The 14,586-nt window shown below is 32.3% G+C and overlaps 1 protein-coding gene across 1 annotated transcript; it reads left to right on the top strand.

Annotated features, from left to right (window-relative positions):
* Nucleotides 1–1,001: 1,001 nt before the first annotated feature.
* Nucleotides 1,002–13,742, top strand: LOC111677094 (dnaJ homolog subfamily C member 5 homolog). The gene is made up of 4 exons (XM_023438150.2): nucleotides 1,002–1,192; nucleotides 12,376–12,514; nucleotides 13,351–13,503; nucleotides 13,581–13,742. The coding sequence occupies exons 1-4, from the start codon at nucleotides 1,164–1,166 to the stop codon at nucleotides 13,722–13,724; spliced, it is 465 nt and encodes a 154-aa protein (XP_023293918.2). The 5' UTR covers nucleotides 1,002–1,163; the 3' UTR covers nucleotides 13,725–13,742.
* Nucleotides 13,743–14,586: the final 844 nt, after the last annotated feature.

Here is a 14,586-nt window from a genome sequence, read left to right as displayed (position 1 = left end):
ATTATTTGTCGGAAAAAGTCGTCTTTTATGTCGTTATATCGACTATCTTGTAAGAAAAAAGTCGAAGAATCGATTTTGCAAATAGAATGCGAAAATTTAATATTTTTATAACAATTTAACTTATGCTAAATAATTTTTATTTAATTAAAGAAATATTAAACAACATTTCAAAATAATAGTCGTTATAAACCAGAAAAACTAATGCTATGTTTCCACTGAGGCGTTTTGAGCAAATCTAGTTGAAATCATATAGATTTCCCATACATTTTTGACACATCCAAATCTAGTTAGACCTGGTTCACACTAGGAAATTTTTTTTTGGGAAACTTTTGATATTTGTGTGTGAGAGAAAAAAGAAGAAATATCAACCATCTCTTTCTCTCACATACAAAATCAAAAGTTTCTCAACAAAAGTTTCCTAGTGTGAACCAGATCTTAATCTACTAGATTTTATTTAAAACATGTCAAAATTGTATTTTTTCTAACAATATTTGCTTATGCAACACTGTGTCAAGGATAAGCAAAGTTGTCTATTCAAATTGAATGTTTTCATCGAAAAAGTGACAACTAATTTCGAAGTGAAAATAATAACAAATTATAATTTTAAAATTAGTGGCATTTAATAAATAAATTTATTCGTTTACAACTATAATTTTTTATTTTTAATATGTAATTTTACATATAATTAACTTTATTGTGGATATGAAAAAATAAAGTGACAGAATTTGTTCGAAAATTCGAATATCAAAAACGAGTGAGCTCAGTGGAAACACCTTGAAGAGGTTTACGCAAATCTAGCAGATTTCAAGCCAGTAGAAACTTATCATAATGTTGTTAAATAAAGGTTTTAATTTAGTAATTGAGCGAAATCGTTAGTTTTTATAATTTTTAATATATTATGAATTTATTCAAAACACACATAAAAACTTAGACGGCTTATAATAGGTATTTAGCTGCCGCCGACATTTTTGAATGACAGGCGCCGTTGTCTTCAGTGTCTGTCGGCGCAGGTCTTGAGTTGTGGTAGTATTTTTTCGCAAATTGTGTAAAGAAGCCGAAGGAATTTAAAGAAGTTTTTTTGTGGAAGAATTTTGCTTAAAAAAATTAAATAAAATCTCCAGAAAAGTGTGAAAAAATAAAATTATTATACAAATAAAATCAAAATGAGTGGAATGGATAAAAGAAAATTATCGTAAGTTTAAACAAAATGTTAAAATGAATACCAAAAAACCAGAAAAAATAAAAGAACTTTTTTGTGAAAATGATGAATCAAAGAACATAAAGGAAAAAACTTGGCTGGCAGAGCTGTAAAAATTCTCTGCCATTGAGTATACTTTTCTGCTACTGCGATGAAGCGCAGAGGCAGATGTTTTTAAAATTGTTGTTGTTTGTGTGAGTAAAATATTGAAAGAAATTATAGAAGAAGATGTTTGAGAAGCGAAAAAGGGCGGCGGGCGTAAATAAAGCCAACAGCGCTGTAACCGTTAATTGATTTTTTTCTTTGGCATTTATGCCCATCCATACACATGAAGAAAAGAACGAAAAATAATGAAATGGAAAAAACGACGTTAAAAAATAAAACATTTAAAAAAGGGTACAATTTGTACATACATGTCTACTGTTGATTACTATCGAAAATTCCACAACATGCAAAATACTTCCTGGCTAAAAGTATATTCCTTTTTAACACAAAAAAAAGTTTACCAAATGCAGCTGCAAAAATAAATTTCAATTCATGGCAAATATGAAAAGAAAGTTGTGTTCATATGTAGGTACCTACAAACCTACGTTTAACATTTATTTTTATTATCTGGGCTATTGAATTTTAGAATTCAATAGTTATGGATTTTTTTTAATTAATGAAAAGTCGAAATTTGTTTTTTGGAGAAAACGCATACACATTTTAATAATATCCCTTGGTTGCTGAAAGTACCTAACAGATTTTAATTTTTGGTTATATTCAATTTCTACTGCGTTTTGTATGTATGTGTTTCAATTACCAAATAGTTTAATTTCTTAAAATAGACGAAAGTTCTTATCTGGTTTATTTTACTAACCATGATTAAAATTCCATAAAAAATCGTTAATACCACGACTTATGTTATTGTTTTATTGATATTTCATGTTTTTGTATTTCTTTATCTCGGTTTCTTGTCATTTTAACATGTTTTCTTTTTTCTTTACTACTTTTGCAAGAAAAATATTGTTTTCGCTTTTCTTTTAATCATTAATCGGAATTTTTTATTGTTATTTTTTAAGGAGAAAATAGAGAGTTTCTTTTGTTTTTGTGTTAAGTATGCTTTCAAAATATCAAACGTTTAAGTTTTAACATATTGCAACATGTAGCAAACACTCAACTTGCAGTGAACAGTGGGGCTGGATCAAATAATCAATGTATGTATGACGTTCCCTCTTGTTGTACTTATGGATGTGTATGTAAAGTGTCGTGGCATTGAAGTCAAAAATAGGCTTCGAGTTAAAGTCTTTTATCATTTGGCTAAAACTATAGGGCCTACAGCTACTGAATGCTTATTCTTTATACAGTATAAAATTGGTTTATGCTGCAGAAATATATAAATATCACAGTCCTATAGGTCTTTTGACCTAGACTACAAATGTTTACTAGATAACATGGGGCTTATTCTTTGATTGCTAGTCTCTGTATTTAATTATAATCCAGAGCACTTTATAATCATGAAATCGTATTGAGTTATGAAATAATACATTGTCGGAATTTTATTAACACTTGGAAGGTTTTCATTCATGACCAATATCCCTTAATTGTTTGATCACAGGCATCACTTAAGATGCAATCGTCTGTTGTTGTAACAGGTTGTCTGTAACTGGATGTTCTTCCCTGGGTAATAAACTTCAGGTTGATATTGCTGAGTTTACAATCTTTGGCCGAACCATAATTGGATCGTTTCGTATCGGAGATGCAATTGTCGTGGGAACGACAATTGTGTAATCGTCTGTCTTTTGATATGCTTCTACAATTAAAGTATGTTTGATTTATATTACTTCTACGATAAAGAATGATTTTGCATTGTGCTCTTCGAAAGAAACCAAAGAGCACAAGGCAAAATCGTTCTATAATGTAGAAGTAATATAAAACATTTAAGGAATGTCGTTAAATGAAAAGAAGCTGGTAATGATTCAAAAATAATGGTCGTCGTTGAAGACTTGCTGTTGACAGATGTTTTGTTCTTCCTCTTGTTTTGACGTTTGTTTGAAGTATAATTAGGGAAAGTTAGAATAAAAAATGTTATGCAGCATAAAACGGTGCAAAAAAGCTCTCATTTCAAGTCCTTTTTGATTCGATTTTATGTAGGAAAGTATCCAAAAATGTAGGAAAGTATTCAGAAAAAGGTACGCGTACACAACGAATTAAGGAAACATCGATTCACTCTGGGTTTCAGCAAAAAAATTTTACCTAATCTATTCCCTAAAGAAGTTAATCTGATTATCTCTATAAAAGCTATTAAAAAAATTAATAATTTCTTGCGTAATTTCAATCTTTTTCCGAGCCCCTGTGATCAATAGCCTTTAGTTGCTCTGCATCTACGTACAAACGCAATAGTATTGTATGTATATTACTGCAATATCCCTGAATCCTTATCAAGCTTTTAAGTATATCCTATAAGTAACGTGGTAGACTTACTTTAACTCACCTCATATGAATGTTTCTATCAAACTAAAATTTCAGAATTATATGCTTTGCTTGAGAAGAATGATAAGGATCTTAATCTTGCTACAAAGACTACACTTTAAAAAATCCCATTATCTGCATATCTTTAATTCAGCTTCTAACCCAAAGATGCATAGTAAACTAATATAGAACTTTTGGATATCTAATTCCAGCAGCGACGATCATATCTTTAACTTTTGTTGTGCATGTGTGTTACCAGGTCATTAGATCTGTCATCTATATCTCAGTCTTAGTACAAAGACTATACTTTAGAAAATCCCATGATTTGATTATCTTTAGTTCAGCTTTTAAACCAAAGATGCATAGTAACATTGCATATCTAATTCCAGCAGCGACGATCATAGCTTTAACTTTTGTTTTGCAGTTGTTGAGGTGTGTTACCAGGTCATTATCTGTATTTCATTTATCCGCTGTAACCTAACTCTAGGCATGATGATTAGAAGGTTCGAGCAAAGAATTAAAGTTATTTGTGAGTGTTAATGTTTAAAACTAAATACAGTGTTTGTTTATTTAAGATTTTGTAACTCAAAAATTTCATTTTTTTTGGTCCAATTTCAAACAATTTCAAAATAATACTAAATTTAACACATATATCCAATTAAACTTTAATTTTTATATTTACATTTTTAATCAATTTCACAAATTAACACTGAAAAGTTAAAAAGAATAATATTGAACACATTTTGTCACCTTTTTTTAGCATTTATTTATTTTTAATTAAGCAAAACTTTATTGGAATTTAATTTTTGAAAACATCATAGTTATTTACTTTATGTCTTGATTAGATTTAACTCAAAGTTATAATAAAATTAAATATCTTAATTATATTACTACAATGTGAGAATGCTCTTAAACGAATCTAATTACTATGAAAACGTTCTTTCTAAATAAAATTTACAACATCTTAATGATATTTTTTTAATATTATTCATTAAGTAAATATGTTATATTCTTAGCAAATCTATATAAACAGTTTTTCTTTTTAAAATGTTTAAAAATATGACACATTTGTTATATTTATAAGAACGTTTTTTTTAGTTGACGAATCTAGATACTACATAATATTGTAGATAATTGCTTGATTTTTATAATATTCATATATATTTATCAATGCACATTATTAAGTAAATGTTTCGTAAAAGAAAAATAAATTTGATTAGATTATTCTACAAAAAAACTATACTGATAAATATAACAGTAGGGTACATACATATAACAGGTACTCTACATACATACGTCTGAATCTGTGTCCACTCAGAATACCTACCATCATACTAACTTCATGACTTGGTCATTTTGAGGAAATTTTTCGTCTTTCTCTCATAGGGGTCACCCAATATAATCTTTGTGATTCTACACACTGTTTCATTTTTCCAAGAGGACTTATGGCATTCACTCACCCATTTTTTTAGTTTAGCTTATATTGCGTCTTTAAAGCTATTACATTCGCTCTCTCGTTACCGACTACTCCCGAGTGAGCTGGTACCCATATAATGTGAATTTTACATCTGGGAGAGTTTTAGTTAAGCTTTATTATAATCCTATACAGTCTTAGATTTAGTTCTATCACCTGACATCGCCCTAATTGCCTTCTGGCTGTCGGTAAATATATTAAGCGATGTGGGCGCCATTTTTATTCTAATACAATTTACACATTCCGTTATTGCTCGTACTTTTGCCTGGAAGCTTGTGTTATGATTTAGTAAACGGTGGTATATTTCTGCTTCTGAATCTTCAATATAGAACTTCAGTTACACTTTATTCGCCAGTTTAGATCCATCTCATGTATCAACAGATTCCTACTGGTATTTGATCTAATGTTCCGCTTGACCAAAACATTCTATCTGGGATCAGCGTTTCAAAGTTTCCGATATATTCTGTGTCTGGTATACCAATCCAATGTGTCCTATAACCGTTTTTTGCCAGTTCGCTTAAAGTAAAGAGCGGTTCGCCTGTAAGCACCGCCTTATATCTTAAATATGTTTCAATGGGTGGAATATCTAGCAACGTTTCCAGAGCCTTGGATGAACTAGTACACATGGCACCACTTATACCCAAGCAGCATGTACGCTGAACTCCCTGTAATAGTTCGATATTCCACTTTTTTCTGAAGAAGTCCACCAGATTATTGAAGCATAAGCTGGTATTGGACTAATTACACTTTTATAAAGCCAATTTGTCATATTATTACTAAGACCCCATTTCATTTCTATAGTTCTCCTACATCTTCTTGCCCAGGAATATTCTTTATAGTAAAGCATTAAATTTGATTTTAACCTTAATTAATAAATATTTTAACAATTTGTGGACAAAAAAGGAGATTTTCTAAAAGACGGATTATATAGTAGCGGGGGCTTAATATGGATCTATTCTTGGAGGTCATTAGGTCCGTTGTAAACACCTTCAATAGAGTGATGATTCGAAAAACAGAGAAACAAAACGTATATAAGAAAAACTAGCATGAAAGAAGAAGAAGAAGAATATAGGTAAAAGAATTGAAAATAAATATGTGTCAATGCTCTAAGAAAATAAGAGATAAGAGAGAAAATGTTTGTCCCTCTATAAAAACCAGCCGAAGAAATTACTAATTCTCTTGACAAAACCTAGTAAACTGCAAGGAATCTATTCCCCAGCTATTACAGCCTGAGATTCACGATCGACTGTGTTTCCTCGTCATCTGCAATAGTCCGCAATATTGCTGTTCCACTTACTGACAGAGGCTCTAACTGAGCAGGGCCTCGTTAGCATCCCTTTGAGAATCCTTAGATTAGAAATTACTAATTCTCTTGACAAAACCTAGTAAACTGCAAGGAATCTATTCCCCAGCTATTACAGCCTGAGATTCACGATCGACTGTGTTTCCTCGTCATATGCAATAGTCCGCAATATTGCTGTTCCACTTACTGACAGAGGCTCTAACTGAGCAGGGCCTCTTTAGCATCCCTTTGAGAATCCTTAGATTCCGTCTATGCAGTCCTAGGACCTTTGATATTTTGCAATCTAATCTACTACTCTATGACTGATCTATGATGTCAGGGAATCTTTCCAAAATCAAACTATAAAAATTACAGGTTGTTTGTCATCTATATCAAGGTTTGAACCTAATCTAGCCAGTTTATACGCAACCTCATTGTCATGTACATTACAGTGCCCCGACACCCAACACAGTCTAATGGCAAACAGTTAGTTATTTGTTGACTTGGGGCTCATCCAGTTGGAGTAGCCTAATTTTTAGGCCTGGATGTAGAATCCCCCAGTTAGATTATTGCATAGTTTTAGCTGTTACAACAACAATGGCAAAAAGTCTTATAGTGTTCCTAAGGGCATATTTGCAATGTACAACAAGGCGCGAATGAACCGTGTGGGAAGCCGATGCTCTGAGAGCAGCTTGACTATCAACATTAAAGTTATACATTAAAGTTATTTATGCAGAACTTCATCGAGCTATTATAAGTGAATTTTAACCTTTTAGTCATTTTCTGAAGGAGACTTTGTTTGAGAGTCAAATGCATCACGAAATTAGCAGTATTATATAGACTAATATAATACTAAGTTTGTCGAGAGAGATACAAATCATTTAACATATAAATGAGCTCAAAAGTCCTAATCGGGAGCTAAGGATGCATGGGGCCTAGGCAAAATAATGGAGCGATTTTCACATTTTTCAATAGGCTTCGTCTTTTGCCAACTTCCCTAAAAATTATCTTTTGAATTGCAACCTATAGTGTGCGCACACATTTTACATGGAATAAAAGATGGCCAGACGGACATAGCTAAATCGACTTGTGTAGTTTTTGTAACTTATAGTTGATGCAGCTGTAGCTGGATAGACAAACTTTGGCCAAGTATGACTCGAATCGTTCCGGAACGAAGATTAAATTGTCGTGGTAACGAAAATCTACTCATAAAGTCTATTAGTATACTTATATAAAGTGAGTGTAGAACTAATACTTTTGTGTGTTACAAACATCAGCAAAAACGTATAATACCCTCCCCGCTATAGTAGTGTTGGTTATAAAAGTATCTCTTTATAAAACTTATGTTAACTTTCAATAGTCAAAATTTTGTTCTTGGCTAATTGCCGAACTATCATGACATGTTTTAAATTATTGTAAAATTTGCTAAATATTCCAAGGATTCGAAAAATAGCAATAAATAAAAAACTAAATAGTTCATGCTTCTAAGTTATAAAATAACAATTTAAATAGAGCGCAATAGAGGGTTTGAAATATTCATATACATGTGTATATATTCATATATACATATGTAATGTATATTAAAACATTTAAATACATTTTATAACGTGACTGGAAAAACATTTCATTACTGTTTTAATTACTGATTAAATGCAAAAGTCAAGGGATTCCCTCTAAAGCCAATAATTATTTTAATTTGCATTTCTTTACAATGTCGAAACATACCATATGTCGAATTACTAAAATAGGTACATATATAAATTGTGGATTAATGAAAACTCACATTTACTCTTTAAGAAAAAAAGTGCTCAAAATGGCAAATTATTAAAATGTCTGAGAAACAATTTATATTGACATTGAAGTCAAATCGCGATAACAAACTTTTTTTTTTTACATTTTGCTCTTGCATTTTCTTTCTTACTCTTATGTAGATTTACATGCCACATAGGGTGGTAAAACAAATATGAGGTCGTTGTGGCATTGAGATGGCAACTAAATATTATACATTCATGTTTATTAGAAAAAGAACCGCATAACTAAAAGTGAAATGTTGTAAAGGACATAGTAATAATGTTTGTTGGTGTAATTACATGTGAATGAAATACTTTAGGTAGTGGTTGGTAAATTATAAAGTTAGCAATTCAAAGGACAAAGCCATTTAAATAATATATAAATGTATGTAGTAATAGTAGTGTACTAAAAAAAATATTTAAACCCTAATGTTGAATTAAGTAAGTATTTTCTTTTTAGGTAAGGTCAGGTTACAAAAATGTTCTACTTGGAATTTGTTCAACTTATCAGATAATTTGTTTTGAAATTATATTTATATGCACAACAAAGAACTATTTTAGATTATATTTTTAGTTGCCCTGTCTAATCTTATTTATAAATATTTTAGAAACTATTAAGTTCTTTTGTAGAACATTGTACTTTAAACAATGTAATCTTTTATCATGACTAGATTAAGATAGATTAATTTATGTTAATGTATTAATAGATGGAAATATTCAAATACAGTGGTGAGCAAAACTATTTCATTGTGATTTTATATTTATACCCTACACCACTTTAGTGGAGAGTTTGTGCTGATGTTTGTAACGTCATATACCCACCTTAAAGTATACCAATCGGCTTAGAGCCATTTTCTGAGTCGATTAAGCTATGTCCGTCTGGCTGTCCATGTAAACCTTGTGCGCAATTTTCAGGATAATTGGATGAAATTTAGCTCACGCGCTTCTTTTTTCCCAAGAACGAAGTCTGTTGATAATGGTTAAAATCGGTCTATAATTTCGACTATCCCACATACAACCGTACCCCCTAAATAGTGGCGTTGGGCTCATAATTAAGTTAATGTTCCATTATGTCAATAAAACTTAGTTTTATAGCACTTTAAATGACACTACTGATTTTTGTAATGATCAGGCTTCATTTGACCCTAGTCCCCATACAAACTCCCCTTCAGAAAATGACTTGAAGGTCAAAATTCACTTACAAACACTAATAACACTTTTAAATTCTACATAAATAACTTTGCAGTCGACTTAACTTTCCCTACCAACAATTATAAGGATAGGGCTATATTTCCCCTACTCCCCTTTGAATCCTCTTGTAAAAAATCTCTTTGCCAAAAATAAGTAAAAATAGTCCGGAATAAAGTTAAAAATCAAATGCTTTATTTTTTAAATAATCCCCATTTTTCAAATACTGACTGCTGTAGGGTATGATATGGTCGCCTATGCCCGACTATACATTCATATTTGTTTTAATTTTTAAACAATTGATAAAAATCTCTGGGTTCGTGTTAACAGAGTGACTTTTTCTACCTTCTGTAAACCTTTATGTGGAGAAATTCTAACTCTTCTCACTTTCTCAATCTGTCGTACTTTTCTGTCTTTTCTCTAATATTCTTGTTCTATATTCTTCATTAAAGGGAATTTGCTTTATGTATTATTTTGCTTACATTACAAAAGTTAACATTTAATGACTCTTTTTTGGGAAAAAGCTCAAAGAAGTCCCATTTTTCCTATATAAATACGTCATTAACGTATGTGGGTGGAAGGGAAAGCTGGAGAAACTGCGCCACCTCATTCGGTCTTAAACATAGGTCTATGGGGCGCAAATTTGTAGACCTAGCAGGACAATTGAATAAATGCACAGTGTCATGAGGACTTTGATGACAGGCTGGGCAACGATTTAAAGTGCCTGGAACGATACGTTCACAGTAGCTGTTGAGGAAACTGCACCAACCGGCTCTTAATTGTGCCTGGCTAATTGTCTCTCACAATCCGATATCGCAGGGGGGTGTTCATTTAGGACTATGTTGCATCTATAGCCATTAATTGGCCTCGGTGACCGCCATTTGATGCAACATTTCCCGGGCGCTTGCAATTGACAGTCTGTTGATGTCCGATGGTATGACGTCTTGGATGTCGCTGCGAAAGAGTCGGAAGTCCATCCGGATGTGCTTAGGAGGGGGATCCTCCATCAGAATCTAATGGTTGGGGTGATTAGGCAGATGGTATGCCAACAGGAACTGTCTAGTCAACAACACGTTATGTTGTCTGACTGATAGTAATCTAGTCTCCTCATGCAAATAATCCACATTCGTCATCTTGACACAACCGGTTGCGATTCGAAGTGCATTATTCTGAGCCGTTGTAAACCTCGTCATTGGGTATCACTGAGGAATGAGGTCCATACTGGGGCAGCATAATTGAGAAGAGAGCGACGTATAGCTTTATACGTCGCTACAATCGTCTCTTTATCCATGCCCCAAGAGGTGCCAGCTAAAGCTTTAAGGACCTTGTTTCTGTTTCGAACCTTTTGTTTGATGTAGTTTGCGTGCCCTGCGAAGTGAAGGAGGCTGTCAAAGACTACCCCTAATATTTTCGGGTTTTGAACCGTGGGGATAGTACGTCCTTCGACGGAGATGTTTAGCTCTATCCTTACTTTTTTGGTCCAAGAGGAGAAAAGTGATACCGAGGATTTAGAAGCAGATAACCTAAGTTTGCGTTCCTGAAAAAATCTGTATTGGAGACATCAGTGGGGGTTCAGGAAGCTCGGCAAGATAAATATTGAAGTATAAAAGTGACAATACTCCTCCTTGAGGCACGCTCATTTTTATCTTGCGGTATTTTGACTTTTGACCTCTAAACTCAACAAACGCATGTCTTCCACAGAGATGGTTAGCTATCCAGCGTTTGACATCATTGGGGAATGTTGAGTTAGTGATGTCATTTATTAGCATCGAGTGATCGACCGTATCAAAGGCCTTGGATAAATCCAGGGCGGCAACGATGGTACGCTGACACGGCCGTTGCTGATTGAGGCCATAGGTGATCTGTGAGGTTATCTGAGTAAGAGCTGTTGTGGTGCTATGCGCTTGTCTGAATCCATGCTGGTGATTGGCGAGCGGGAAATGCGCTTTCAGGGTTGGTAGTAGTGATTCTAATATCTTTGCTACAGGTGATAACAAGGAGATAGGGCGGATTCTCCTTGAGTAGCGGGCTTGTCTGGTTTTAGAATAGGGATTACCCGGGCGACCTTCCAGATATCAGGAATCATCAATTGGTGAAGAAATAGTTCCAGAAGGTGGGTTAGATATTCCAGACCTACTATACCGAGTTTTTTTAGCATTAACATAGAGATGCCATCTGGACCAAGAGCTTTAGATGGTTTTGATTTGGAGATATGTCTGAGAGTCTCGGGTGAGATTCTTAGTTCTCTGAACTATAACTCTTTTTGCCTGGCTCTGCGTGGCGGGGTGTTCGATAAATTTCCCGCAGAATAAATTGCTGCAAATTGTTAAACGCAATAGCAGCGAGGTTTTGGTTCCTATTATTGCCAGATAGATTTTTAATAGTAGACCATAGCGAATTATAGTCAATTGAGCAATGGTTTAGATGGTCTAACCATTTGTTGCGGCGATGTTCGTCGACGATTGAGTCAATTTGTGCCGTCAACAGCTCAATATGCACGTCGGCTGGATTGCATGCACAAAGGTGATCGCGTTGTTCTGGCAAACGTGCTGCCTCAGCTGGAAAGTTTGGTCTACTATTCGGAATTCTTCCTGCGGGGATAAAGCGCCTTGCCGCCTCAAGGACAGTTTTCCTAAATATTGCTTCACCCCTTCTGACACATGTGGGGCGGCAAGTGACGTAATGAGTCGTCTATGTAGTTCGTAAAGCCGTGCCAGTCGGCTTTGTTGTAGTTTACGAACGTGCGCTTATCTGGCTCCACAAAGTCGCTAGGCTTCTCTACCGTGATCAGGATTGGTATGTGATCGGAGTTTAGAGCTGTTTGGGCTTGCCAGGTGGTCTGGGCAAGAAGCGACATACAGACTATAGAAATGTCTGTATGAAATGTCTATTTGATGAAACATCAAATTCAACTTAACGTTATCAGATTTTGTACCGATTTTTTAACAATAACATTTAACTAAACTTAATTATTTTTCTTTTCACCCAACAGGACATCTGGAGATTCACTGTACGAAATATTAGGACTTCCTAAAACAGCAACAGCTGAAGATATAAAAAAGACTTATAGGAAACTTGCTTTAAAATATCATCCAGATAAAAATCCAGACAATGCTGATGCTGCCGATAAAGTATGTATTTAACAAATATAAATTAGTCTCTGTATAACATACATGGGAGTAGTTAATTATATCGATTAATTAATTGACGATTTCATTAGCATTAAATTGAAAAAAATTATAATTATTTTTTTTTCATTAGCATTATTTTGTCTAATGGTAATGGTTTTTAATGAAACGATTTCATTAGTAATTTTTTAAAAATAAATTTTCATTACCATTATTCAATGGATTTTAAAAATGTTCGAACATTAGTTCTAATTTCGAAATTAATTTCGAATATCCGATGTATTGTCATTAGGTGAAATCATGTATGGCAAATTTCAGCACATTCGGATTAGAAAAACTAGTTTTAACAGCTTTAAAAATTTTTCGAACACGAGTTCGAATTTTCGAAATTTTTTTTTAAGTTTTTATGACACAGAGATTAATTTAAAAACATAAAAAAATTTCGAAAATAACTTCGAAATTTCGAACTTAATTTTGAATATTCGAACATATTATTGTATTGTCATCAGATGTACTTATGACTGCAAAATTTCAGCCAATTTGGGCTACGGAAACTGGTTTTAAAAGCTTTCAAACCTCGAATCTTCGAAAAATTTTCCTTAATATATTTTTCGACAATTATAAATACTAATTAAATTTGTTTTTGAAAATTCATTATCAAATTCATTACCATTATCAAAAAAAGTTATAATGAAAAAAATATAATTTTCATTAAATGGTACTTAAAATATTTTTCATTACAATTTTTTTTATAAATGGTAATGAAATTTTAATGCTTAATGAAAAATTCCCATGTATGCTGTATAATTGTAAATTTAAATATTTTGTTTCTTTAACAGTTTAAGGAAGTCAATCGTGCACATTCTATACTAAGTGATCAAACAAAACGTAATATTTATGATAATTACGGTTCACTAGGTCTTTACATTGCAGAACAGTTTGGTGAAGAAAATGTCAATGCTTACTTTGTGGTAACATCACCAGCAGTTAAGGTATATTTAAACATTGCCAATCTTTTTTTGTTTTGGAAGCAGAAAAATTTATTATTATTTTTTTTTAATTTTTCCAGGCTTTGGTTATATGTTGTACAATAATTACCGGCTGTTGTTGCTGTTGCTGCTGTTGTTGTTGCTGCAACTTCTGTTGTGGCAAATTTAAGCCACCAGCAAATGAATCACATGATCAGTATTCACATTTAAATGTAAGTTCTTAGAATTATAAGTTAACAAAAAAACAAAAAGGAATACATAGTTTTTTTCAAGGTTTAAGTAAACAAAAAGAAGAAAACAAGAAAATCAAAATTTTCTTTAACACAAATTTTTAGTTGAATTTTAATCCTTAGCTTATGTTCTTTTCTTATTAATTGTTAATATTTGTTTCTTTTACTTTTTAAACCCATTTTGAGGAATGTATAAAAGTTTTCCAATTTGTTAACCAGATTATGGATAGGGCCTTTTGTAAAAATTATCTTTATTATTTAAATTTTCTTTTAATTCGTGTAAAATTTGTTAAACATATAACACATTTCTTTATTTCTTGCAAAATGGGTTTTTTTTTCGTTTTAAAAGTTGTTTTATAGCCCTTTTAATTAATTAATTAATTTGTTGGCTTAGTTTTTTCTTTAATTATCCTAATTCCTTTATACTATTTCCCATTCGCAATACTACCATTATTGTGTGGTGAAGGCTTTGTGTAACTAAACATATTAAATAGCAACAAATTGCTTATATATTGTTGATGATTTTTGTGGAGTTTATATGTTGGTTTTTAATGTTATAAGATTTGCATGAATGATTTTTTTTATAAAAAAAAACAGTATTGTTTGCTTTACTACAAAATGACCGACAGGTAAGTAAGTAGTAATAACAAATTGTTAATATTTTGTAAACAAAAGTTCAAGATCACAAACACAGAAGCCAATTGCTAATAATAATAAAACTTTAACTTTTTTTCATAATCAATGATTAACATCAGGTAATTGATATCATTTTTATATGCATTTACATAATTAATTTTTAATTTTATTTCGTATTTAACATTTAAGAAAAATACAAGAAGTTTAGTAAGAGACTAGA

This window comes from Lucilia cuprina, chromosome 5 (genome assembly GCF_022045245.1).
Source record: "Lucilia cuprina isolate Lc7/37 chromosome 5, ASM2204524v1, whole genome shotgun sequence".
Taxonomy (NCBI): Eukaryota; Metazoa; Arthropoda; class Insecta; order Diptera; family Calliphoridae; genus Lucilia; species Lucilia cuprina.
Note: the sequence above shows the minus strand (reverse complement) of the source record. Positions and strands in the feature narration are given on the sequence as shown.